Source organism: Eretmochelys imbricata, chromosome 3 (genome assembly GCF_965152235.1).
Source record: "Eretmochelys imbricata isolate rEreImb1 chromosome 3, rEreImb1.hap1, whole genome shotgun sequence".
Classification (NCBI taxonomy): Eukaryota; Metazoa; Chordata; order Testudines; family Cheloniidae; genus Eretmochelys; species Eretmochelys imbricata.
In genome coordinates this window covers 67,575,673-67,603,087 of record NC_135574.1, presented here as the reverse complement: position 1 = coordinate 67,603,087, position 27,415 = coordinate 67,575,673, and the positions used below count along the sequence as shown (strand labels likewise).

At 38.9% G+C, this 27,415-nt stretch overlaps 1 protein-coding gene across 1 annotated transcript; it reads right to left on the bottom strand.

The window, feature by feature from the left end:
- CFAP206 (cilia and flagella associated protein 206) lies at positions 1-27,387 on the bottom strand. The gene is made up of 12 exons (XM_077811666.1): positions 27,262-27,387; positions 26,942-27,025; positions 25,886-25,976; positions 22,722-22,910; positions 22,066-22,224; positions 18,880-19,088; positions 17,911-18,030; positions 15,474-15,672; positions 8,157-8,297; positions 6,391-6,584; positions 4,484-4,627; positions 1-231 (listed from the first exon to the last, which is right to left on the bottom strand). Exons 1-12 carry the CDS (start codon positions 27,385-27,387, stop codon positions 1-3), a joined length of 1,887 nt encoding a protein of 628 aa, XP_077667792.1.
- Positions 27,388-27,415: the final 28 nt, after the last annotated feature.

Below are 27,415 nucleotides of genomic sequence, written 5' to 3'. Positions count from 1 at the left end.
TTAGGTTTCATCAACTGCTCTGGTTAAGTTCACTTTGACCATACATGTAGTTGGGGTTGATCCTCCTCGGAGACCTGCCAGGAAAATCTGTGGCCTGGGTACGTTGCTAGAATTGTCAAGTCTAGTCTGTGTGCCAAAATCCTTTAGCAGATACACTTGGGTGGAGTTATCTCTTCTCATATGACTGAGATTAGTCTGCACTGAGTGAGTTAATTTCCTACGCAAATTAGCCTAAATATGAAAACAAAATCAGAATAAACCATGATTTGAGGACTTCAATCGCTCAGACATAGGTGAGAGGTTTATTACAGGAGTGGGTGGGTGAGATTCTGTGGCCTGCATTGTGCAGGAGGTCAGACTAGATGATCATAATGGTCTCTTCTGACCTTAATGTCTATGAAATTTTATTCTTAAATATAATTTTTCTCTGAAATGGAAGTATTATAGATTACAATACTATAGATTATAGTATTATAGATGCATATTTTTCTCTTTTACATGTATGGCCCCCAAGTTTTACAAATCTATAACTGTGGAATATCTCATTTTAGCACCAATCTCCTGTGGCAACCTTTGTGGAAAAGGCTACTAAAAAGCTTTTTGTGAGTTCTTCATACTGTAGAGCCAGGTATTTAAAATCAACTGTCAGTTTGTTCCTCCTTCCAATGAACTTTTAATATTAGTATTGATGTAAAAGAATATAAATCACATGGCATAAATTTGTTATTGTTGGACTGTATGAAACAAACCATAACATGGGTTGTTATTTTGGAATTAAGCAATCCCCCCAAAAGGACCACCTCCACCTCCTGCAGGCTGTTGGTGCCCTCAAGTAATGTTTCCTTGGCTCTGGCATGCATGCAAATGTAAATTATCAAAATGGTAAAAAATAAATGTGAAATGGTGTGATATACTCCCATTAAAAATTAAAAGTATTATTTTAAAAAGTTCCACCCAAACTAAAAAAAATTTGCAATCCTAATAAATAAATAAATAAAATAATAATGATACATTTTATTTATAATCAAACATTTTTTAAAAAATTACTACATTTATTTTATTAATGTCAATAAAATAATAATGATACATTTTACTTATAATCAAACATTTTTAAAAAATTACTACATTTATTTTATTAATGTCAAATATAAAATAAAATTTTCCTATTATGGCTGTAGGCTTCAATATTAATAAAACCCATAAATTATAAAATATGGGCCACAAAAAGCCCCCATATAAAAAACAATAAAATTAAAAACCTGTTTAAAAAACCTAAAATTAAATATAAATGTACCAAAAATGCTTTATGGCAACAACATATATATTTAAAAATAACACAGAAAATGCCATTTTGCCATAAATCCCTTTGCACATAAATCTGTAATTGTTTTGTGGGTAATAGTTATATATGTCTTAAAAGTTAATGTCCTGTGCTCACAATTAATTATGTGCACAATATAATCTATAATTACCATAAAAATAAATGTTTTTATCAAATTGTGGCTATTAAAATGTAATTTTAAATTTCAAATGCCTAAATTAAAATACAGACAATTAAATAAAAAATATACCTTATACTCTAATGCAATGCCTGTACCCATTAAAATAAATTTAATTGGCAACCGGGATTCTTAATCTGGCCTTACATCCAATTGTGGTAATTCTAATGTTTCAGGTGGCTTTGGTTGTTATATTCCTAGCACAGATGTGCTGAATTAAAAAAAAAAAAAAATCAATTGATTGCAAAGCCAGTGGTTCTGTAGACCACAGATACTCCCCAAAAATAAGTACATGGTCTTTAACAAGACAAAATCAGGGATAAAACCTAAAAGTGCCAGCGAGAAAATTCTTGCTCAGTCTCAGTTAAAAGCCTTGAGCCTAATGCTCGGCCTTCACGAGTAACCCACTAAACTTATTACACATATGTATATGTCTTAATATTAAAAATATACAACCTTTAAGGAGGGGAGTATTACCCTGGAATTAAAGGGTATGTTACTCCAGAATTTGATCAAACTAACTAGCCATATTGTGCACTCAGCCACCACAAATTAATAAAATAAAACACCACATAGTTAAGGGTTATTTTGAACAAGCAGGACTTTTGAAGGCAAAATCAAATACTAGCTGCAGACTTGCAGTTTCTGCTAATCAAAATAAAAAAAACCCCAACCAATTATAAAACTAAAAATAAATAACTAATTAAAAACCATAAGTTTAAGTGTGTTTAATATAAAAACTTTTTATAACTAAAAGTATCAAAATATTTTATTAATAATTTATTAAATTTTAAAAACCAACCCAATAAAAGTCATTATAAGCTATATATTTGATAACAATTAATTATAAGAAAATTAAATGAAAAATGTACTTTAAAACTGTTCTCTAAAGCTATCCTGAAAAACTTTTTCCTAACACCTTACTCTTGGCAAAAAAGCAAACAGCCATCGCTGACCTGCTACTAATAACTCTACACCATCTCGAATTTTAAATATTTTTTTTAAATGTTCTAAACCTATTGCTTATGTTTATATGTGCTTAAAACTAATAAATAGTGGTTTTAAATAAAAGCATGCTTACTTAGATCAATCTTTCAGCTCTGTTCCCAATAATTTATTCCTAACACTGCCTAAAATAAAACAATTAAGTTACCACTGCTTTGGGTCCTAAAAACCCTCGGTAACAGGGTAACATATAATGAGGAGGTAGTGTCTGTGTCTACTGCTCTAATGGATTTGAGTTGATCTTTCTATATTTTAAAATACAATTTAAAACCAAGGTCCCAAAATACAATTTGGGAAACAAAGGTCTTATAGTTGCCATCAAGGATAATGCTAAGAGGGAGAATAGTAACCAATTACACAAACTGATGGATAATCAAGATTGATAAAATTCCATTTTCAGTTCCGCAAAGTGGATCTTTACTCTGATAGTCTGCTCTCCCTACATGACGTGTGCAGAGTTCATGGTAGGTAGAATGAGCAGAATAGCAGAGATGAGCTCTTCTGTGCAGATTTAAGATGAAAATATTACCCCAACATTGTATGACCATTGTATAACAATTGAAACCATAGCATGCAGTGCACATTGTAAGAAAAAAGAATCTTATTTGAAAGGTACTTATTGTTTGGGGTGTTTTTTTTTTTTTTTTAATTTACAGCCAAAATATTGAGGACATACCTGCAATTTCTAACAGCAGGCCATATACTTCTACAGATTAAGTGACGATACCTCAAAAACCTGCCTCAACATTCTACATACAACAAAAAATGCATTTATTTTGTTGCTGTGCTAGTTTACATCTCAGAATTGGTCCTCTGCAAAATATGCACAAAAAAATTGCAAACTGGATGATGTGAGTCAACATGGAAGGAGTTGGGACAAAGTGAAAAATAATTTACTATGAAACAAATTAAGGCCCCAATCCTTCAGTGACTTCCACATAGGTCTACACAAGCAGAACTCATTTCAGGATCAGGCCCCCTAATTGATAGTAAGTTAATGTTGCTGTGAGCAAACCTGGCAGTCAGCTAATTTGTTATTGGCCAGAATACTCAACTCGGTGTTATAAAATATACACATTTCATTGGATGTCTGAAATCAGACTTCAAAAGGCAAGAAAAAGCTCAATACACATTTTCATATACAAGAGACCGTTATTACAGATTCTCTCATCTATACAACCATGCACGATATTTTCTTCAACTCACTCTCTGTAGTTTTATAATCTCTTAGTGGCGTTTTTACCTACACTTTACTACAGTTACCCCAACTTTTTTTCTTGTGACTTGGTGGTATTATATTTATTAATGTATACAGCTTCATTTGCTGTAACTTTTTTTAAAATCATCTTAGCCCTTTTTGTATCATTGTACTACAAAAGTAAGATATAGCACATTACTTCCAAATGGTTACGCTATTTATATTAGTTAAGCTGTTTTAGTACTAGGGTGACCAAATGACAACGACAAAATATTGGGACACATGGGGGGGCAGCCCAGGCTCACCCCCTGCCAGGGCCAGCTCTAGGTTTTTTGCCGCCCCGAGCAAAAAAAAAAAAAGCCAGAGTGCCGTCAAAGCAAAATATCGGGACAAATGGCGTCAGTTGGGACGCGGGACAAGAACTAAATATCGGGACGTCTGGTCACCCTATTTAGTACAGAGTAGCACCCTAAAAATTCACTGTTATTTGAAAGGCTCTTACAACCTAAAAGAGTGCCTGAGATTTTAGAACCAACGGATCTAGCGAGGAAAATATTGCTCAAATCTAAAACAAACAAAAGTTTGGTGTGGGGGAAAGCTTTTGAAACAGGAATATGAAATATGGTGAAATAAGCTCAGATAGAAAATGATTACAGGAACTTGTCTCTTCACAGATTTTAAAGCCAGAAGGGATAATAAAATTATGATAATCTAGTTTGACCTCCTGCCAAACATGCCAAATTTTGAAAGGCTTAATTTTCCAGATAATACTGATACAAACCAATTTTATGGCTTTTCTCCTCAGTTCCCATTCATTCCACTCATACGACTTCACAATAGTTGGAGGCAATATATGGGTGTCAGTCTGAGTACTGCTGTCACATTTGGTAATTGGTTTTATTGAACGTTTGTCTCCACTTCTGACCTGGATGAAGATATAGGTATTTAGTAGGAGAATCCATAAGTCACAGGGGAAAAAATGACATGTAGACACAGCACCGTATTTTTTTAAACGAACAGGAATCTAAGAATACTGAAAGTTTTAAAGACTTGAATACAAAATATAAAAGTCTATTAGTAACTAGTGGTTAATAATCATCTTATGTTCATATAGTATCTGTCATTCCAGAGGATACTAAAATACTTTACAGATTTAAACTAAGATACAGTGACTCCTCGCTTAATGTTGTAGTTACGTTCCTGAAAAACGCTACTTTAAGTGAAACGATGTTAAGCGAATCCAATTTCCCCATAAGAATTAATGTAAATGGGGGGGGGTAGGTTCCAGGGAAATATTTTTCACCACACAAAAGACTATATATATATATATATACACACACACACACATATATACACAGTATAAGTTTTAAACAAACAATTTAATACTGTACACAGCAATGATGATTGTGAAGCTTGGTTGAGGTGACAAAGTCAGAGGGTGGAAGAGGGTGGGATATTTCCCAGAGAATGCCTTACTGCTAAATGATGAACTAGCACTCAGCTGAGCCCTCAAGTGTTAACACATTGTTGATGTAGCCTCACACTCTACAAGGCAGAGGGAGGGAAGACAGCATGGCAGACAGAGGCAGAGACACATACCATGTGTGTAAGAGAGAAACGTGCATTGCCCCTTTAAGTATACTGACCTAACTCTAAGTACATTGCCTTTTTAAGTAGATCAGCATGTTGAGACAGCAGCTGCTGCCAGCACGCTCTCTCAGTCCTGAGCCCTGTCATGTCCCCCCACTGCTCTGTGGAGATGGGGGACAGGAGCGTGGGGCAGGAGCAGAGGGAGGGGACACCTTGACATTAGCACCCCTCTTTCCCCCACCTCTGCACAGCAAGTAGGAGGCTCCACGGAGCAGCTCCAAGGCAGAGGGCATGTTCTCTAATTCATCAGCAACATAACAATGAAACAAGGTTAACTGGGACGACTTTAAGTGAGGAGTTACTGTACAAAATTTATGCAGGGGGTGCTGAAAAGTAGCTACCTCTGGGATAAATCCTAACACCTGTTTAACAATACACAGGACAATTAAATGAAGAATACAATATCTAACTGAAATTGCAGGGGGAATTTAAAAGGCAGAACACAGTTGTCCAAATTGGAATTTGTCCAAAACACCAATGTTAACACCCATACACTAAAATTTAAAAAAAATATAATCTATGATTTCTCTCCCGAAATGACATTTTTTCCCTATTACAATATATAGGGATGGACAAATAGTCTCCAGCTTGTGCTGATAAAGTCAAGTTTCTCATATTTATCTACAATGCTTAATTACACAGGGCCCTCTCCTCCCTTACACAAACTACTCCTACAAAGGGAGAACAGGAAACATCATCCACAGAATTTCTCTGGGCCGAAGATGGTAGAATGCTGCCACCACTGAATTTCCATGGCCCTGCCCCTCCCACATGTAGAATTTAAGGGTGAACAATTTCCCTGAGGTGATGCCCCCCATCTATACACCAAAGAGTAGGATCTGCTGAATCCCCACATACTCTCTTTGCTGGGTAGGGGATTACCTATGTCCTCAGACAAAGTATTGTCTCCATAAAACACATTTTTCTATGTCCCACTAATTCCAGTTTGACCAGGTCCCAGCACTCTTCAGTGAATCAAAAGGACAGATAGGTCAGTGTCACATCACCTATTCAACAGGGGATGTAAGCGGTAAATACCTGTGAATAAGGAGCAAGGGATTCAAACTGATGATGAAGCTCAAGCAGCTGAATAAGTTCAGCACATTCTTTTGCTTTTTCTCCAATCAACTGAATGAATGTATCTGGGTTTTGGGCAAAAACATATGCTGATTCCTTGGAACTGAAAGCATAATATTTCTCCTTATGTTTCAAAATTCCAACAGCAGGATTTCCTAACAAATAAAGCAAAAACAAGAGTGAACCAATAAATCATTCAACACACAGGGCTCCTATAATTATGAGTATACATTTCCTTCAACCAGCTCTAACTCCATCACTTTTGGAATTGTAACAGAACCTACAATCTAAACCTTTTTCAAAATTAAGAAATCCTCTCCATTACATAGTAGAATCAGATACAGTGAAAGTCAGCTTCTACAAACCATCAGAACTGATGATGACCATCTCACACCCAGTTCCCCGGGAGGGATAATGATATCTATCTCCTTTGTAAAGCACTTTGAAATGTACTGGTGAAAAGTGCTAGATATTATTATAGTCTGGATCATGCTTAAATTACAACCAGAAAGACTACTCAGACTTTATCATCCATATCTATCAAGTTAATATAAAATATGTTCCCTTCCATTTATGTTGCACATATCTGCAAATGTCTGTCCTGCAAATTTCCTGTGTAAGATTGATTGTAATTTAATTACTCTTTTATGCCAAAGGACAATACTAAGTAGGTCAGGAAGTTGAACTACCATTAAAGAAGTCTTGTTTTTACTGCTACAAACAGTGGTATTTTGCCCCCATGCCTCAAAAAAAACAAAACCAAACCATCAGTTATACCGAAAGAAATGACAGGATTACTAAAAAGTATCACCAAAAAAGATGAGCAGGTAGAGACCTGTGTTCCCTCTAATTTTTCCCATCCAAGTGCGGAACGAATTTTATTATGTCCACCAATATGGAAGTGATGTGTGACATATCACCTCCATATTGATACACATAACAAAATTCATGTGGTGGGGTGGGGCTGAGGGGTTCAGAGTGTGGGAGGGGCTCAGGGCTGCGGCAGAGGGATGGGATGCGGGGGGGTGAGGGCTCCGGCTGGTGGTGTGGGATCTGGGGTAGGGCTGGGGATGAGCGGTTTGGGGTGCAGTGGGACTCCCAGGGGTTACAGTGGGGAGAGAGGACTCCTCCCCCCAGTTCTCTCTCCCCACAGCAGCACCTGGGTTCGTGGTGGGAGAGGCACCTCTCCCCCGGCTGCAGCAGATCCAGGCCAGGCTGGGTTGGGGCTGGGGCACCTGTCCCCCAGCCACAGCAGGTCCGGGCTGGGCTGGGTCAGAGGAGCGGCACCACAGCAGATCCGGGGAGAGGCATCTCTCTCTGCCACAGCCCTGAGTGCCTACACAGTGCTTAATAGCCAGCTGTGCGGCCGCACAGCTGCCCAGCTTAGAGGGAACTTAGGTAGAGACATATTTGAGCTGGAAAGGTTGCTGGGACGAAAGGTATGAACAACATAGCCAAGTCCAGAACATATGGTTATATGAACACTAATTATAATTTCACACACACTCAAAAACACAGAGGATTATTAGAACTACACATAAGGTATAAAGTGCAAAAGTGTTCAATGAATTATTCTAGTTTGCATGTTTGCACAGAAGGAAACACACAGAGTATGTCTTTAAATGTACTTTTTTGCTAATGTATGCATATTTACAGTAAGAACAAATTCTTCTAACTCTAGGCACCAATAATACAAATAATAATATTAATAATAATACAGAACACACCTGGGAGGAGGAGGCCATCTTTTTCAGCAAGTGTGTGAGCACAAAACCCACGGTACTGGATTAACAACTGATCAAAATTAGACGTGGTTTCTGGAAAAAGCCACTCTTGTTCCTTGAAATCAGAAACATTTACTTTGATTCCTGAAAGAGAATTTGGCAAAGGAAAGATGACAATAAAATACATGATGCCTAAAATGTGATTTAATGGGAATCTCAAAGGGAGTTCAATCATGCTTTAACACATTGTGGCCTGAAGTGTTGAACGCCCACAGCTCCACTGGTTTCCACAGGAGCGGGAACACTTAGCACTTTTGAAAATCAGGCTCCGGTTCACCATGGCCTACTTATTTTTTGGTGGTAGACTGCCTCCAGGCATTCTAGTAGTGTAGGTTTTCCTTGGAAGCACATGGCCACAAACAGAAGGTAAAATCTAATAATTTCAGCCATTGTTTTAAACTCACCCATTTGTTTCAAATCCACTACAGCAGAACTTGGTTAATTGGTAGCGACAACTCCCTGAACAAATATTTCTGATAACCTAATATCCCTAATGAATTAAACTGTTCTTTTTTTTCCATCTCAGAGGTTTCAGAAGGCATAAACAGACAAAGCAAAACACAAGGAATCCTGAATTATTAAAGTGCAGGGCATTTCTAAAATCAGTGGTTTCAGAGTAGTAGCCGTGTTAGTTTGTATTCGCAAAAAGAAAAGGAGTACTTGTGGCACCTTAGAGACTCACAAATTTATTTGAGCATAAGTTTTCGTGAGCTACAACGATGAAGTGAGCTGTAGCTCACGAAAGCTTATGCTCAAATAAATTTGCTAGTCTCTAAGGTGCCACAAGTACTCCTTTTCTTTTTTCTAAAATCAATGTGGCATTTTAACTGGATGTATTTATACACATACTTTAATAATAGTTAAAGCTGTACTTTATGATATAAATTCATACCTATACTCAGGCCCTCTCAGAGGTCCAGAGAGGCCTGGGCTACTTCCAGCTTTTGAGGCCCCTAGCCATAATAAAAATAAAAAATGATGACACATGAAAACAAAATAAGGCACCAAAGAAAAGAGTGAGACATAATTTGAATATTTTTTTTATTTAACAAATGCTTTTCTAGCCTTTTTCTGTGCAAATGCACTAATTATTGATGAAAAATCTAGCTTTTGTGCAATGTCACAGTTGATATTAAGCATGGCGAGCCCATTCAAACGCTCTTGTCCCATAGTTGAATGGTGATAGTTCTTTACCTGCTTCAACATGTTGAAGGTGCGTTCACCTAAGCCACTGATGTAGGCAAACACAAAATTACGCAATGCAATTATGATATTAGGAAACACCCCAGAGAGTCCAAGTTCGAGTATTTCTTGAAGCAATTCCTTTGGCTTGAAATCCAATTTAAAGTTCGTGGAATATATTTGTTTGAGGAAGATGACCTCAACACTGAGATCTTTTGAGATTTCTTTATTGTACTGTTGCTGAAATTGTTCAGCTGCAGAAAGTAGATCTTCATTACTCAGTCTGTTGAACTGCCAAAGAAATCCCAAAAGGGTACAAATTAGTCGCAGTGACTCAAATCGACATGTAAGACCTGATTGAATAAAGTCAATGAGGACAAGGAAGACATTGACCCTATAATGCTGCTCGGCATCAGATTCAGTAGGTAAGTTGCGATTGGTGAGGAACTCAGATGAAATGCCAATATTCTGTCCTACTAATTTGGACTCAGTCAGGATCGCATGCCATTGTTCACGAATCTGTTGAATGTCATTGATAAGACTTTCAACATTATCCCTCTCAACATCAAGTGTGGCACTGTGTGCTTCAATTACCAGATTAGTTTGGTGGATCATTGTAAGTAGCTTCATCCACAAAGATGATATCAGAATGCATTCAAATTTGGACGTGTGCTTCTGAATAGACTGAAGTTCAGTTCGAGCCTGTGCAGTGAGATTGAGAGATTCAAGCTCATTTAAAGCCTTTGTCATGGAATTCAAATGTTGCGCAACTGGTTGAACACCATCAATCTGTGCAGACCATCTAGTGTTGAACATCGCATGCAGTGAAACAGGAAGATATTGCTTCAGAATTTCTCACCTTTGTGGACTGCTACTGAAGATATTGTACATTTCCTGAAAAGTTCCAAAGTAAGTAATTGCCTCCTTGCACGATTGCACAAGGAGTAATTGCCTCCTTGCACAGTCAACACCTAAAAGGTTTAGTGTGTGGTTTCTACAGCTGGAGAAAATACAGTTTGAATTATGCTCAAGCAGAACTGCTTGTACACCTTTGTACTTCCCCACCATATTAGATCCATTGTCATAGGCTTGACCAATGCAGACTTGAAAATCTAACTTAAAACCTTCTAGAATTGCTAGTACTTGAGCAGCAATTTCTTTTCCAGTTTTTCCTCGTGAAATTATCAAACAAAATAAAACTTTCTTCAAATGAAAATTTTGAGCTATCTACAATCTTAACATATCGAATAAGCATAGTAGTCTGTTCCTTGTGAGAACAATCTGGAGTGGCATCAACAATGATTGAAAAATACTTGACATTTCAAATCTCATCAAAAAGTGTTTGTACGAATGACACACATCGCTCAATAAACTCATTTTGTATGCGTGTGGAGAGATAATGGACTTGCATGCTCTTTTGACTCTCTTGCGATTCTCGAACATGTTTAACATGCTCTGATAAAAGTAGATCATATTTGCTGAGGAGCTCAACTATGTCTAGAAAGTTTCCATTTGCACGATTACCAAAACGTTGACTGGAACCAAAGAAAGCCAATCCCCGCTCAGAAAGAAAAAGGATGACATCCAGGATGCGGTCAAGAAGTTTTTTCCAGTTATTAGTTTCTGTAGAGAGTTCAGTCAAGAGTAAATTCTCAACTGAACTTTCAGCTTATGCTGCCCTACTGGATGATTTCCATGCAACATAGTTTTCTTTGTGTGACGCTGAATCTCATGTGATGGTATTCGGTCTTTCAATTTTCTCCAACCTCTGTTGATTCTCCATCCTGACTGATCAGAGAGAACTCATGCATTTGCAGCACTTTTGTTCAAAATGAAGCAGGGTGAACAGTACAGAGATTGTTTTTCCTCACTCCAGCATAACCAGTCTCTTTGTGCAGGTCTCACCATTTGGAAGAGTTTTTGTCAGCAGACGAGTAGAGAAAGCATGATTATCAGCATCTCGTGGAATGTTATTTGGAATTTCAAAACAACTAATTTAAAGAAAAGATTGCATTTGGGCAGCATTGCTCTTGTCATAATTCCAATGTCAGTCAAACCTGTAGTACTCATGAATTGCGCTTGCTGCATAAAATCTACATCTTCCTGTTGCTGTTGAGTTTCTTGATCGTACACAGGATCTTCTGCTGCATCTGTTACTGTTGGCACATCTCCTTCTTGACTACTGTCCTCATGTTCAGATATTGGCAATGAACATGATATTGGCAATGTTGCAGTTGCAGAGTTTTCATTATCTGTAGCATTGTTTGTTGGATAAGCTGTGTTTTCTAGTGGTTTGAGAAATGAAGATATTGGCTTTGAGCTCGTAGCTGCTGCTTCACTCAGCTGTTTTTGCCATCTCTTGCTTGCACCACTTTCAAATCTCCTCTTCATCGTAATCTATTTGGTCAATATGTAGCCTATCCACACTTGAAATATTCTGCTGTAAATAAGTAGCTTATCTACATTTGAAATCTTCTACTGTAAACATGTACACAAATGCTGAATGGTACACAAATGCTGAAAAGACTTAAAATGAAGGAATACTAATTAAGAACACAAAATGAAACAATCAGACAGGTTATTATCCTTATCATGGAATCAAAACTGGAGCATGCAAGGTATAATGTAACAGGCTGAACTGAAGACAAAGGGATGACATATATATAATAAACACAGACACGGATACAGACAGAAGGATAATGTCCACAAATTTCAAATGTGTGTCCTCACAAAACTCACTGTACACGATTGTCCTCACACATTTTCACCTTGAATCTGGGCCTATAGACTACGAAAGCCTAGGATAATGGCCAAGCTACCAAGCTAGGGCTCAACCAACCAACCAGTCACCTCTTTTAGCTACCATATGAAGATAATAATGAGGAATTCTCACACATAAATAATTCCTTAGTCAACTAGACGTAAAACTATAAAGACACTAAAATGTAACAATTCTCTTCCTTTCAACATGCACTTGATCCAGCACCAGCCACTAGTAGTGGTTTGTTTATATAATCAGCTGATCTGAGAGGACACGTTCATCACAGTCTAATCTTGGGCCAAATGGATATATTTTTATTAATATTTATGAACATTTTTAACTCTTTAATATGACAAAATCTATATCAGTTAACAAAAAGATTATGTCTTTTACCAAATCACATCTTTTATTTGCTTAAATTTGCAGCTCTAAGCTGAGAGAGCGTGTCACATTTTGGTCTGATTGGAATGCGCATAACAACAAGTTGTGAAACTTATCAAATGCCAAAAACTTAACAAGTGTCTAAATTTGAGGCCCCCTTTGAGCTTGAGGCACAGGCCAAATGGCCCTCCTAGCCCCACCTCTGATTGGCTCCGCCTATACTGAAGACTCTTTTTAGTATTTATTGTTTATATTATCATAGAATTGTAGGACTGGAAGAGACCTCAAGAGGTCATCTTGCACTCATGGCAGGATTAAGTATTATCTAGACCACCCCTGACAGGCGTTTGTCTAGCCTGCTCTTAAAAATCTCCAATGACAGATATTCCACAACCTCCCTAGGCAATTTATTCCAGTGCTTAACCACTCTGACAGGAAGTTTTTCCTAATGTCCAACCTAAGCCACTCTTGCTGTAATTTAAGACCATTGCTTCTTACCCTTTCCTCAGAGGTTAACAAGAACAATTTTTCTCACTGCTCTTTGTAACAACCTTTTATGTACTTGAAAATGTTATCATGTTCCCTCGCAGTCTTCTCTTCTCCAGACTAAACAAACTCAATTTTTTCAATCTTCCCTCATAAATCATGCTTTTTAGACCTTCAGTCATTTTTGTTGCTCTTCCCTGGACTTTCTCCAATTTGTCCCTATCTTTCCTGAAATATGGCTCCCAGAACTGGACACAATACTCCAGTTGAGGCCTAATCAGCATGGAGTGGAGCAGAAGAATTACTTCTCGTGTCTTACTTCCACACTCCTGCTAATACATTCCAGAATGATATTTGGTTTTTTTGCAACAGCGTTACACTGTTGACTCATATTTAGCTTGTGATCCACTATGACTCCCAGATCCCTTTTTGCAGTACTCCTTTGCTGGCAGTCATTTCCCATTTTGTATGTGTGCAACTGATTGTTCCTTCCTGAGTGGAGTACTTGGCATATGTCCTTATGGAATTTCATTCTATTTACTTCAGGCCATCTCTCCAGTTCATCCAGATTATTTTGATTTTAATTCTATCCTCCAAAGCAACCCCTCCCAACTTGGTATCGTCTGCAAACTTTAGAAATGTATTCTCTATACCATTATCTAAATCATTACTGAAGATATTGAACAGAACTGGACCCAGAACTGATACCTGCAGCACCCCACTCAATATGTACTTCTGGCTTGACTGTGAACCACTGATAAGTACCTCTAGGAATGCTTTTCCAATTAGTTATGCACCCACCTTATAGCAGCTCCATCTAGGTTGTATTTCCCTAGTTTGTTTAACATAGCACCCAGTTGCTCCAATAGGAATCAGGGTCCCATTTTGGTAAGTATTATGGGAAAATATATGAAGATATCTCAAGGTGCTTACAAGTTTAACATAAAGAACAATTTAGTAGCTTATGTCATAGGAGTAACTTTAAAAATTGCATCTGAATTCCATCTCACATGCTCTTCCCAAGAGTATTACTAGCAAAATTTCAACTACAGCAGTGACAGGGCCTTAGATGAAAAAGGTCTGATCTCACACCTACAGAAATTAGTGGCAAAGTGTCCATTGACTTCACGGGGAACAGCAGCAGTCCCAGGTATAGCAGCACACTGATAATGTAGAATAAATAGTAGCACTATCCCAGGGAGCAGGTATTGGTGTCCGAGCACTGTTTTCCTCTCAGTTTTCAGAAGATGTGTACCAATTATATGTAAACCATGTTTTCATCAAGAAAGTAAGAGTCCAGTTCTGTAAAGCATTAAGTGCTCATATGTGGTTGTCATAAATATAAAGGGAAGGGTAAACCCCTTTGAAATCCCTCCTGGCCAGGGGAAAGCTCCTCTCACCTGTAAAGGGTTAAGAAGCTAAAGGTAACCTCGCTGGCACCTGACCAAAATGACCAATGAGGAGACAAGATACTTTCAAAAGCTGGGAGGAGGGAGAGAAACAAAGGGTCTGTGTCAGTCTGTATGCTGGTCTTGGCCAGGGATAGACCAGGAATGGAGTCTTAGAACTTTTAGTAAGTAATCTAGCTAGGTATCTGTTAGATTATGATTTCTTTAAATGGCTGAGAAAAGAATTGTGCTGAATAGAATAACTATTTCTGTCTGTGTATCTTTTTTGTAACTTAAGGTTTTGCCTAGAGGGGTTCTCTATGTTTTTTAATCTAATTACCCTGTAAGATATCTACCATCCTGATTTTACAGGGGGGATTTCTTTATTTCTATTTACTTCTATTTTCTATTAAAAGTCTTCTTGTAAAAAACTGAATGCTTTTTCATTGTTCTCAGATCCAAGGGTTTGGGTCTGTGGTCACCTATGCAAATTGGTGAGGCTTTTTATCCAACATTTCCCAGGAAAGGGGGGGTGCAAGTGTTGGGAGGATTGTTCATTGTTCTTAAGATCCAAGGGTCTGGGTCTGTAGTCACCTAGGCAAATTGGTGAGGCTTTTTACCAAACCTTGTCCAGGAAGTGGGGTGCAGGGTTTTGGGAAGTATTTTGTGGGGAAGGACGCGTCCAAACAGCTCTTCCCCAGTAACCAGTATTAGTTTGGTGGTGGTAGCGGCTAGTCCAAGGACAACGGGGGGAATATTTTGTACCTTGGGGAAGTTTTGACCTAAGCTGGTAAAGATAAGCTTAGGAGGTTTTTCATGCAGGTCCCCACATCTGTACCCTAGAGTTCAGAGTGGGGGAGGAACCTTGACAGTGGTCCTGAGCACCCAAAAATTCTGTTGCCCTCAACAGGACTATTGGGTAAGGACCCCTATGTCAATAAAGATTTTCAGGGTCAGGTCCTGCTTTAGATAGGAATGTTGCTCTTTTTAGAAACAGGATTTAAGTCACAAAATCATACAAGGACTCAAACAGGAAAAAGGAAATGTGATAACTTTCAGTACCCATGGTTTCCTTTATCCTTTGCTCATCATTCTTCACAGTCACTCCTTCGAGAAGCGACTCCATCACATCATCAGGAAAGAGTTGTGCATGGATTCCCAAGAACTGCTGTAGACTGACTGTCAAATTAGTCAGGAAACTCAGCAGCAGTATCTCATCCTGAAAGCTCGTCCAGAGGTTAGATAGTGCAAGAAAGATAGGCTAGAAAATAATAAGAAAGACCTGAAATCTACATTTGCTTTCTCTGTATAATTAAACAAATACTGTAAACAACAGTCACAAATACAACTGTTAAACACAAGGGGCCCAATCCTGCATGCCCTCTGCACTCAGAAATCCCAGTGGAGGGCTTGCAAGATCAGGCCCAAATCGTAGAAACCATTTAAATTTACTTTAAAAGTAATAAAAACATTTTGGGGAAACATTGGAGGCAGTTTTCTGAGTTATATTGGAAAAGAGTCTCTCCTCCTCACCACAAACATAATATAAACGCAAAATGAAAAGATAGGCAGAGGAAGGCAATAAAGAAGAAATTCCTGTATTCAGGTTAACTATAAAAAGAAACACAAACAGACCTAGGCATAGACAAATTTCAGCCTTTGTTCCTCTCATTTTTCCTCAGTCCCAAAACAGTTTAGTACAGATACAGATTTCAAAGACAATGGGAGAAAATGGGCCTGTTGTAACATATTTGAAATCACTGAGGAAATGGCCAGTAGAAAATAATTACATTCTTGACTATGCCGAATGGATTTTGAATGTTAACACAGGCATCTTCAAGTTTTCAGATCTTAGCACAGTAGAAAAGGGCTCCCTCGACATCAGGAATACATTCAATGAACTTAAAATTCATCCTAGCACATTAGCATTCATGTTAATGGAGCCATGATAAGAATTGTTAAGGGAGTTAGCTCTGTTGTTCATCAGCATCACTATCATGAAATGCTATGGACACAAGAAATGAAAACAGAGGAATGACAGCAAAATAATTTTTACTGCAAATAGTATCATAACCTTCTGTAACTCAATTGTTGGAAAATGAGTGAGCCTACTCTATACTGTAAAATGCTTGTCTGCTACATTCTCAATCCAGGCCCTGTGCTACAAATGCTGAATTAAAAAATCTCCTGATGCTCTTACACAATACAACTTCTCTGCAGCAATTTGAAGACAAATAGGATTAAGTGGTCTTGTGATGGGGAAAGTTCTACCTGCAAGAGCACAGATGGAATCAAGTATCTTGTACATATTCTGTTGCTAACAGAAGTGAAGAAAACAGGCAAATAACCTGGTACATAGAAGCTATTCGAGAAAGGAAATCTATGGTAAACTCCTTAGGACAGGGATGATGTGCCTTCTTGTTTGCTTGTAAAGTGACAAGTATGTTTTTGGCCCTCATAATAAAAATGAACAGTATAGGGAGAGAGAAGACAAAGAGAAAGAATTGCTCTGGGTAGCAGGATAGAAGAAAGGGGTGTCTGCTAAAAGGACAGGATTTGTAAGATCAACGGGCATACAGAAACAGCTACACTGGATCAGACCCAAGAGGCATCTAGTCCAGTATCCTCTCTTTGACAGTGGGCAGCACCAGATGCTTCCCAGGAAGGTATAAGAACCCTAAAGAAGGTAGATGTGGGATAATCTGTCCCCCCACATTAGGTCTCATGAGGCTCTCTAACAGTTAGAGATTTACTTAAGCCATGAAGCATGAGGTTTAAGATCCCTTACAAAATGTTTATTATAACTAATTATGACAGAAAGTGGACAAGATAGTGACTACTTTATTACATATCTTCCCAGCTAAAAATAAGAACCCAAATAAGAACTGACCATGTGTAGGTTTGCACAGCCCTAGTTTCAAAATAATATGGATAGAAGACTCTGAGCCAAGGCTATTCCAACATAATACAGTAGTGAAGCATCATTAACTTAAAACTCTCATCTCTGAATATTTTTACCTACTATTGTTACAAGTAATATTTAGGCTACTTTAAAGAAAAGAAATAGAGAAAATCTATTTTTAGTGCTATTCTATGCATTTAACAGCACTTTTGGCATAATCATTTTCTCTATTCACCTAGAGTTAGTTTTCCCTGTTTTTATGTCTTTCGCAAAGCAACAGGAAAGAAAAAGAAATATTAAAAAAAATAGGAAAATATGTTTGTAAAACCACAATTATCGACTCAAAGCAGGTGTAATAACAAATCCTTTTAACTTTTTTAAAGCAAATGAATAGATGTCAAGGTAGCTGTGTCTGTGGAACACTATTAGACAGATACAGAAAATAAGACCTTTTTTCCTAATTCAACATGAAATTTATGTGAACCATGTCACATGATACTGCAACATAAATATTATGTTAGTATTGTAAACAATAAAAGTGATTTTTCTCATTTGCTTTTGTTCAGAAAATAATACTTTTGCATTTCAAATGCTTACGAAAACTTGTGACGTAGGTACAGCAGTCTTTGCTTTAACAGTGTTTTTTAACTGCTCTATTTGTGCTGCAAACTGCTTGTCCATCATTTCAACTTCTCGTGCACACGTGATCACATCAGACTGGAAAGAGAACATACCTCAGGTAAGGATACAGTCACAGAAAAATAAATAGCTATCAGAAACTATTTGGGTACTTGCATTCTGCCTCTTTTTGGGCAGTTATATTTTAAGGGGTGGCATGCAACCTAACTTCTAAATAGAGTCAGAATTTTACAGCCAGAAGGGACCACTAGATCATCTAGTCTGACCTCTTGTAGATTACAGGTCCCCAACACCATCCAGCACCCACCCACATACTAAACCCAACAACTGAAATCAGAGCAATGTATTACAACCCACAGGAGACGAGACCAGTATGTGCCACATACAGAGAACAGGAGGCCCCCACAATGGCAGGAAAATCATTAAATGAGATATACTCAAATACTCCTGGAAAGTGACCCATACCCACATGCTGCAGAGGAAGGCGAAACCCCTCAAAGGTCACTGCTAATCTGACATGAGGGAAAATTCCTTCCTGACCTCACACATGGCAAACAGCTAGACCGTGAGCATGTGAGCAAGAACCAGCCAGTCAAGTGCCTGAGAGAGAGAATTCTTGGTGTCAACTCATAGCCCTGGCCTTCCCCCTCCAATGTCCCATCTCCAGCAGTGTCCATCCCTGATGCTTCAGAGGAAAGAGATAACATTGGGGATGTGTAAAATCCCTTCCTGACCCCTGCAGGTGGCCGGCTGAATCCCTGAAGCATGAACTTTTAACATATCATTCTAGCTGCACAGCTCAAACACAGCACCAGGATTTCTTTCCTCAAACATATACCCCTATTTTACTTTGTAAAATGCAATTTACGCTGAAATTTCATATTAAGATATCCTAAAGAATCCATAAGATATAATGTGATATCTCACCAGAATGATGCAGAGGAAGGCTTCATGTTGTCTCACATTGAAAAGTGCTTCCTTTAACATAGATAATCTAGATTCTATATTTCTGTGTGGGCTCTCATGCTTCATTTCCAAGACAGCTGTGTAGCGGTATGCCAGATCTTGGGAGGCGCGAAGCTCTGCATCAATAGGCTGCGTGGCTGCTGGGATGGCTTCATTCAGAATAGCTGGCACTATTTATGCAGATTTAGTATGAGATACATAGGAAGGTAACAGATATAGAAACACATCATGGTAATCATGCTTGATAGTTAATATTTTCAGTTCAATACTTTGATCAGAGGAATCCTCCAATAGATTTCTGAGTGCAAGCTCTTATTCTGAGACATCACACATTTCCAAAATTTGTTCACAAGACCCAACCATTACATACATTGCTGGTCAAATGGTTTTTACCAATGACAACTACTGTGAGGAAAATACTACAGTATAGTCTATGACAGAGGTGGGCCACATCTGGCCCGTGGGATCCTCCTGCCCAGCCCCTGAGCTCCTGGCCTGGGAGGCTAAGCCCTGGCCCTTCCCCGCAGCTCCCGCTACCCCGCAGCCTCAGCACACCGCACTGCCACTGCAATGCTCTGGGCAGCCGGGCAGCACAGTTGCAGAGCCGTGGCCTGACCCAGCCACCGGTGCTCCAAGCAGCATGGTAAGGGGGCAAGGGCTGGGGGTGGATTGAGGGCAGGGGAGTTTGGGGGTGTGGTCAGGGGTCGGGGGTGTGGATAGGGGTCGGGGCGGTCAGAGGGCGGGGAACAGGGGGGTTGGATGGGGCAGGAGTCCCGGGGGAGCCGTCAGGGGGAAAGAAGCAGTGTGGGAGGGGGGTCAGATTGGAGGTGACGGCCAGGCCTTGCCTGGCTGTTTGGGGAGACACAGCCTCCCCTAACCAGCCCTTCATACAATTTTGGAAACCTGATGTGACCCTCAGGCCAAAAAGTTTGCCCGCCCCTGGTCTAGGATTATGGAAAATTAGCTTTTCAGAAGGTCTTGGTTCAATATTGGGCTCTTCCAAAATTGTGTGCGTGACTCTGGGTAGATCACTTATGTGCCTCTGTTTCCACATCTGTGAAACTGGGATAATAATAATTAAAGGTGTTATGGGAATGAATTAATTCACATTTATGAGATGCTCACATAGTACGGTAATGGGTCTATATAAGCCCAGAAAAAGATAAAAATATAATATTGCTGATTAAAATGAACTATTTTTGCTCTTACTGGACATGGCACATTACAAAAAACCCACAAAATTCCATAAGCTGCCCAATGGGAGTCCAAAATCTTTGAGCTGATGGTTTTATAATTAACTCTTCTTCCTTAGAGCCTCATTATCAAAGGAGGGTGTAAACAGGCGTGAATCCACTACATTCTACATTTGGATGTGCAAATAGACATCTGCGCATGCAAAAGAGATAAGTGTGCACACTCAGAGCAGACAGTTGTGTCATGTGGGGTTTTATTATGCATTCCTCTTTATATGTGACTTAACATTAAAACATAGAAAAGCAGCAGAAGCAGTGTGTTGTAGTGGTTAGACTCAGAGAGACGATCTGAGTGGCAAAACTGTTGATTTCTATCCAGTCAGCTCTGCCCACAATTTGCTGTATGATCTTTAGAAAAATCACATAAAACTCTTCAATTAATCTCTATTTTTCAATCTGTAAAGAGGGGTAATAATGCTGTATATACCTTTGTGAAAAGCACTAAGAACCTTGAATTAAAGGTGCTCTAAGTGCAAAGTATTATCTCGATTATCAAAATAATCAGTAGCATAGTTGATTATTTGCATGTTCACAACTCACAGTACGTTATTATTTATTTTTGTATAACATCATTCATTCAGAGGTATTAGAACATTTTACATATAGTGTCTTAGCCTCTACATGAAAATACAATTAAACTACGTAGATTACAATATATCATATATTGTGCAATTTTATTTCTATTGAACAGCCATTTAAATAATAATTCTGATACATTTAGCAATGAAATATTTAATAACGTTGGTTGCTTGCAGGGTGCAGGGCTCAACAGACATGGGGCTCACTTCTGGCTTATGTCCCTAAAGCTCATGCTTCAGGGTTTCAGTTGGCCACCAGCAGGGGTCAAGAAGGGATTGCTCCCCATTGCCCCCGCATTTTGAGAGGTTTTTTTTAAAAAAATTTCCTTCTTCTGAAGCATCAGGGATAGCAACAACTGGAGACAGAGTACTGGGTAGGCCAGGGCTATGAGGCGGCATTTGAACATTCTCTCTCTCAGATGCTTGGCTGGCTGGTTCTTGCTCATATGCTCAGGCTCTAACTGATTCCTATATACATGGAGCCAGGAAAGAAATTTTCCAACATCAGATTGGCAGTGACCTTGGGGTTTTTTTGCCTTCTCTGCAGCATGTGGATGTTGGTCATTTACTTGCCAGAATTATCTGGGTCTCTATCATTTAATCATTTCCCTGCCCCTGCAGGGGCCTCCTGCACTGGTGCACCTTGGTCCTTCCTATTTTCTGTGTGTGGCACATAATAGTTTAGTCTCCAGTGGCTCTCATTTAGTTTGGTGTCATTTCTGTTGTTGGATTTAGTGTGCAGGTGCTGGGTGGTGTTGGTGACCAGTGATATACAGGAGGTCATACTAGATGATCTAGTGGTCCCTTCTGGCTTTAAACTCTATGACTCTATATTTTAAGGAGGGAGTCAAAAATAAGAGCAACAAGGAAGTTTAGCCATCTCTTTGGACTTACTATTTTGGGCTATCTGGCTGCACACTCAAAAAGATTCCAGTCCATCAGTTTACATCATTATAGTTATCTAAACAACTAGAAGGGCTCAAGATTTAAGAGATTTTTGAGTATTCAAGAAGAATCGGGAGAAATTACCCTAAATTATCAGAATTTATGTATTTTCTGCCTCATGGATTTCTAACATCTCATGCAATATTAGATTAAAGATATGCTCTACTGTAAATATTTTGACAGTACCATTTTGACATTTGCATTGATTGGCCTTAAGCATTACACAATTCATTCATCTAATGGTTTGTTTTCCCTTCAGGCTTACTGACACTGGGCCAATCCTGCTCATCTTGAGTAGCATGAAGTCATGGAGCTAGAGGCAAGAAAAGTCTTTCTTAGGGCTCATAATTTTAATTTAGTAATATACCTACAGTCATCAATGCCTTCTCCTCCTTTCCCACAGTCCTTGTTGAATAACCGAATTCCTGTGACAATCATGGTAAGTTCTTTCAGTTGTCGCTCTTTGTCCTTCTTGCTGAGAGAGAGAAAAACACCCAGCTCTGTCTGGGGAAACACACTCTGCAGGGCAGCTGAAAAGAGTTAAAAAATAACAGCACGTATAAGAATGAAACTGAAAATACTAGGGAAGCAAAACTAACTCCTCTTTATGGGTAGTTGTGAAAACAGAAAAGTGTATTCTAGATTTGGAGAGATGCTTAGGCATTCACAAATTAATAATTTTACCACACCTTTTGTTGGAGACTAGCAAATAACAAAGCAGACAGGCTGATATGCTAACAAACTATTTTATGCCATAGAAATGATTTAACTGAAATTCAGACTATTAGTAGCAAATATTTTTAAAGCTGCCACAATTTACAATATTTACTCGTATCTGGGCGATGGACATTTTAATGAAAGAGTTAGACAGCCTGATTCCTAACTTACACCAGTTTCACACTAGGAAACTCAACTGAAGTCAACAGAATTATTCCAGATTTTTACATAGTGTCAGAGCAGCATCACGCCCAGACTTTATTTTCCCACAAGGGATGCCCAGTATCAGATACTTTGACTGATTACTGACCTGTTGCCTCCCTAACAACCTTGATGTCTGTAGGGGATCCGAGGCCAGATCGTAGCAGAACATAGCTAACAATCTTTCGATAAATGCTCTCCAGCTCTTCTCGTGTACGAGCACGATTATCTGTGATTTCTCTGCTCACAGGGGCCAGCCTGGCCTCTAGAATGCGATGCTGCTCATTAAGTAACTCAACTAGGAAGGAAAGATATTTGAGAAGTGCTACATTACAGCCAAATATTATTCTCATTTTTGGTCTAACGTACGTAGAGTAACATAATTTTCACTGGACTGAACATGCTGTTTGTGTATTTGGGGCCTGCTCCAAATCTCAGTGGCTTTGGATCAGGCCCTTAGTTTTGCTAATTTTAAAAATCCACTATGAAAGCCAGTGCTAGGCAGCAAAATCTTTCAAATAATTTTCACAGTTTATCCTGATGCCCTATGAATGTCCCATGCCTCTCAGCTCTCCCTATCCCAAGAATATTGCATGTCACTGTGACTCCCATTCTCCCCCTTCTCTTTTCCTGTTCCCACCCATACCTTCTCTGCCATTTTAAGTCACTGGGAGTGGGCACTGATCAGAGACAACATACTTGTCTTTGGCTATTATGTATAAATATTGTATCTGCCTAATTTACTGGGATTGTAATATTTGTATTTTATGAAATAATCTCTGGACTATGCAAACTCAATACATTTAAAATAGACGGTCCAATAATGCGGATCATTCTCAATTGTGAAAATCAACAAATGGACAAATTCTGCTCTCACGTCACACAAGGGCAGGTCTAGAGTAACTGCACTGAAGTCAATAGACCAGTGTAACTGAGAGGAGAATTTGGTTCAAAGAACCTAGAACGTTGCCTTTCTATAAAGGTAAATCTCTCTCTCGCATAAAAAAAAAAGCGAATATGTTTTGGCTTCCAAGTCCATTACACATTCCTTCTGTGTTATATCCATGCTGTAACACTGTTCTTCCCATGATAGACCTTGTGGCACTCTATACCTCAAACCAGCACCTTGGAACCCCCATATTCACCACTGTCATGTAATTATGATATGTTTCGTACAAAGTATGCCATGCAAGATACATAGGAAAGGTCATGATCTGCTGAAACCCTCTGTTCCATCAAAATAAGTATATTATTAGTGTATATGAAGGTATGAGATTTTGCCGTACGGTTGTTATTGAAATAAGTTGTAAGTTTGGGAGTTGTCCCTTGCTAGTTCTTCAGTGACAACAAAGGAGGTGATCCACACCCAGGCGGGCATTAAATGACCATTAATCAGCAGGGGAGTTGTAGACAAGGGATTTACAATTCTGTAACAAAGCACCACACAATGGGGATTCAGAGTAACAGCTGTGTTAGTCTGTATTCGCAAAAAGAAAAGGAGTACTTGTGGCACCTTAGAGACTAACCAATTTATTTGAGCATAAGCTTTCGTGAATATGCATCCGATGAAATGAGCTGTAGCTCACGAAAGCTTATGCTCAGATAAATTGGTTAGTCTCTAAGGTGCCACAAGTACTCCTTTTCTTTTTACAATGGGGATTGTTCAACCCTGTGACTCAGCAAGGGCCATCAGGCATGCCTGGGCTAGTTTCTTTGCAGGGACACGGACTAAAGCTATGCCTACACTGCACTTTCATTGGTAAAACTTTTGTCGGTCAGGGGTGTGATAAAAAAACAGACCCTTGAGCGACAAAAGTTTTAATGACAAAAAGTGCCAGTGTGGACAGCACTTTGTCTGTGGGAAAGCTACTGCCCCTCGTTGGGGGTGGTTTTATTTTGCTAGCAGGAGAGCTCTCTCTTGCCAGCAAAGAGCAGCTACACACTGTACATTACAGCAGCCTGGCTATAGCAGCATAGCTGTGCCACTGTAAGGTACAAAGTGTAGACATAGCCTAAGGATATAAAATAAAGGACAGTGGCATTGTGCTTTTACCATTCTCCTCCCGCACCTACACTGGAAGCAACAAGAACGCTGGGAAGACAAAGTCTTGAACTGAGGAAACTGGTCTCAGACTTAAAGGGAAAGCCTGTGTATTAAGGACTGTAAGCAACCTGTAACATCCAGTGGGGTGAGAAAACTGATCCAAATATTGTTCAGTCTAATAAGGTTCAGGATTTAGACTGCACGCTTACCTTTCATTTTTCTTGGTAACTATCTCTGACCTTTAGTGCCTAACACTTATAATCACTTAAAATCGATCTTTCTGAAGTTAATAAATCTGTTTTATATTTTACCTAAAACAGTGTGTTTTGGTTAAAGTGCTTGGGAAATCTCAGCTCAGATTACAAAGGCCAGTGTGTATCCTCTCCACACTGAGGGAGAGGCAGACCGGGTAATGAACTTACACTGGTCAGGCTTCCGACCAAGGCAATATAGTACAGTTCTGCGGTGCAAGGCTGGGGGCTTGGAAGGTGTGCTGGTTCCTTTCTCTGTGTGATTCCATGAGTGGCTCAGGGAGCATCCATGCAGTTTAGATGGTTGTGGGGCTCCACATGCTGTTGTACTATGAAAACAGTGCCAGGAAGGGTTTGGTGCTTGTCACTAGCAAAACATTGTGAGAGGGTGCCCAGGCTGGAGAGTTAAGGGGGTACAGTGGTACCCCAGTTCAGGTTTTACCCCAGGGAGCGTGTCACAGACGTATCCTATTATCTACCCAGGTTCTTACTGCATCCACCCCTGAGAATCCAGTACAGTGTTCAAAGACAACTGAAATGATTATACTGGAGCTCAAAATTTCACCAATTTTTTTTAAAAAAAGGCAAGTCAAATGAGTTGAGATGCTGCATAGCCTAGTGGACTGAACACAGGCCTGGGAGCCAAATTCTCCTGAGTTCTTATTCCAGCTCTGCTCCTTACTTATTCTGTGGCCTTGGGCAACACTTTTGCCTCAGTTTTCCCACCTCTAAAACAGGGAAAGTAATACCTATCTCAAGGTATATTGTGATAATTCTTTTTTAAGTAGTAATTTAATCTACAGCCATAAAGTTTTGCCTACACTTTCAAGTTCATTTTATTATCTTATTTTGCTTTGCTATCACGTGCATATAGTACGCTAATAAAGATTAATATTAAAATACAGATGAAACAATATCGTTAGATACAAGTTTTATTATCTGACACTCATATTTAATATTTGTACATATTAAAATTACCTCGGTCTGTATAATTCATATCAAAGTAAACTTGCATCTTAATAGTGTCCAGGGATGGATTTGCTGTGTCAAGAAGTCTACCAACACAGAGCTAAGAAGAGAGTTGTAAAAGTTAATACTTTTTAACCACTTAGAATTTTCTGAAACATCAATAACAATGTTACTATTTTGACAGCAGGAAGGGAGCCATCCTCTCCCCATTCTCCCGACAGAACATGATGAATAGGTATATACCACCCTAGGAAATGCAGAATCCACTCTTGACTACAGAACCATGAGAATGAAGTATGATGCTAGTTTTCAAAATGCTTTAAAGGAATCTTAGAAATTGATCCGGTAGCTAAAAATCACCAACTTACAAACTGGTATTATTTAGTATTTGTTAAGTGCTAATGTTCGGTGCTGTATAGACAATTTTTTTTTGTTCGGTGATGTATAGACAAATCTGCTACTCAGGGCTTGTCTACATAGCAATTTACAGAGCAACTTTCTCGCTCAGGGGTGTGAAAAAACCACACCCCTGAGAGCAGCAAGTTTCAGCGCAGCATAGAGGGAACTTAGTCTGACATGTGAGTGCTGGGAGCTATACCCCTCATAGAGGTGGGTTTTTTACAGTGCTAGGAGAGCGTCCACACAAGCGGCAGCGCTTTAGCATTGCAAGTGTAGACTAGCCCTACAACTGATTAAAGCAATTAAAGATGCTTCCAATATTTCTATCTGCTATTCTCAGTCTCTCTCTACCTCCCTCCAATATCTGGTTATACTGTAGCTCCAGGAGGCAAAAAATAGTTCATTCATCTCATCTTCATCTACCCTCTAATAATTATGCTGAGATCTCAGTAATTTATCATAAGGTCACTTTCACCAGTAGTTAGATTGTTTAGATTTCCCAATGCATATACAGCAATACAGGTGGCTTTGCATAATTGTATATGTTAGCCTGTGGAAGGCAATGGCAGGTATGTTTTGTTACTATAAACACAGAGCAGATGTTTAAATTTTATTTCTACATAAGTATGTAAAGTTTCTGAACTTTTGGAGAATTTTCAGAATTACCTTAATAAGTTTTTGCACATCATTTTTTGTGAGGGTTCTATCTACATTAAACTCATTCCTTGGATCCAAAACGACAGCTTTCACCTGCAGATTAGCAAAAGATGTTATTGGGGGACTACTCACAGTGAGTAAAATTAAATCCTAGCAAGGCTAGAGCCTAAGAACAGAGTCTGAAAATTGTGGCCAATGTGCGCAACTGCTAAATCTTTATACTTGTCTGTTTAGTGAAAATTGTATTATTAATCTTAGGGGGATATTAACATGACCTGAAGGCATTTAAATAAAATAATCAACGGCTAAAATATTAATTTTGTTCTTACCATGAAAGCCACCAAGATTTCAGACACATTTTGTCCTTTCATGGCACATTCTTGTCCTATTTCACGAATGATATTCTTTATGACACTTTCAGCCTGAGAGTGGGACATTCTGTACCAACAACACATTAACAGGTTTGATGTTTATTACAATGCA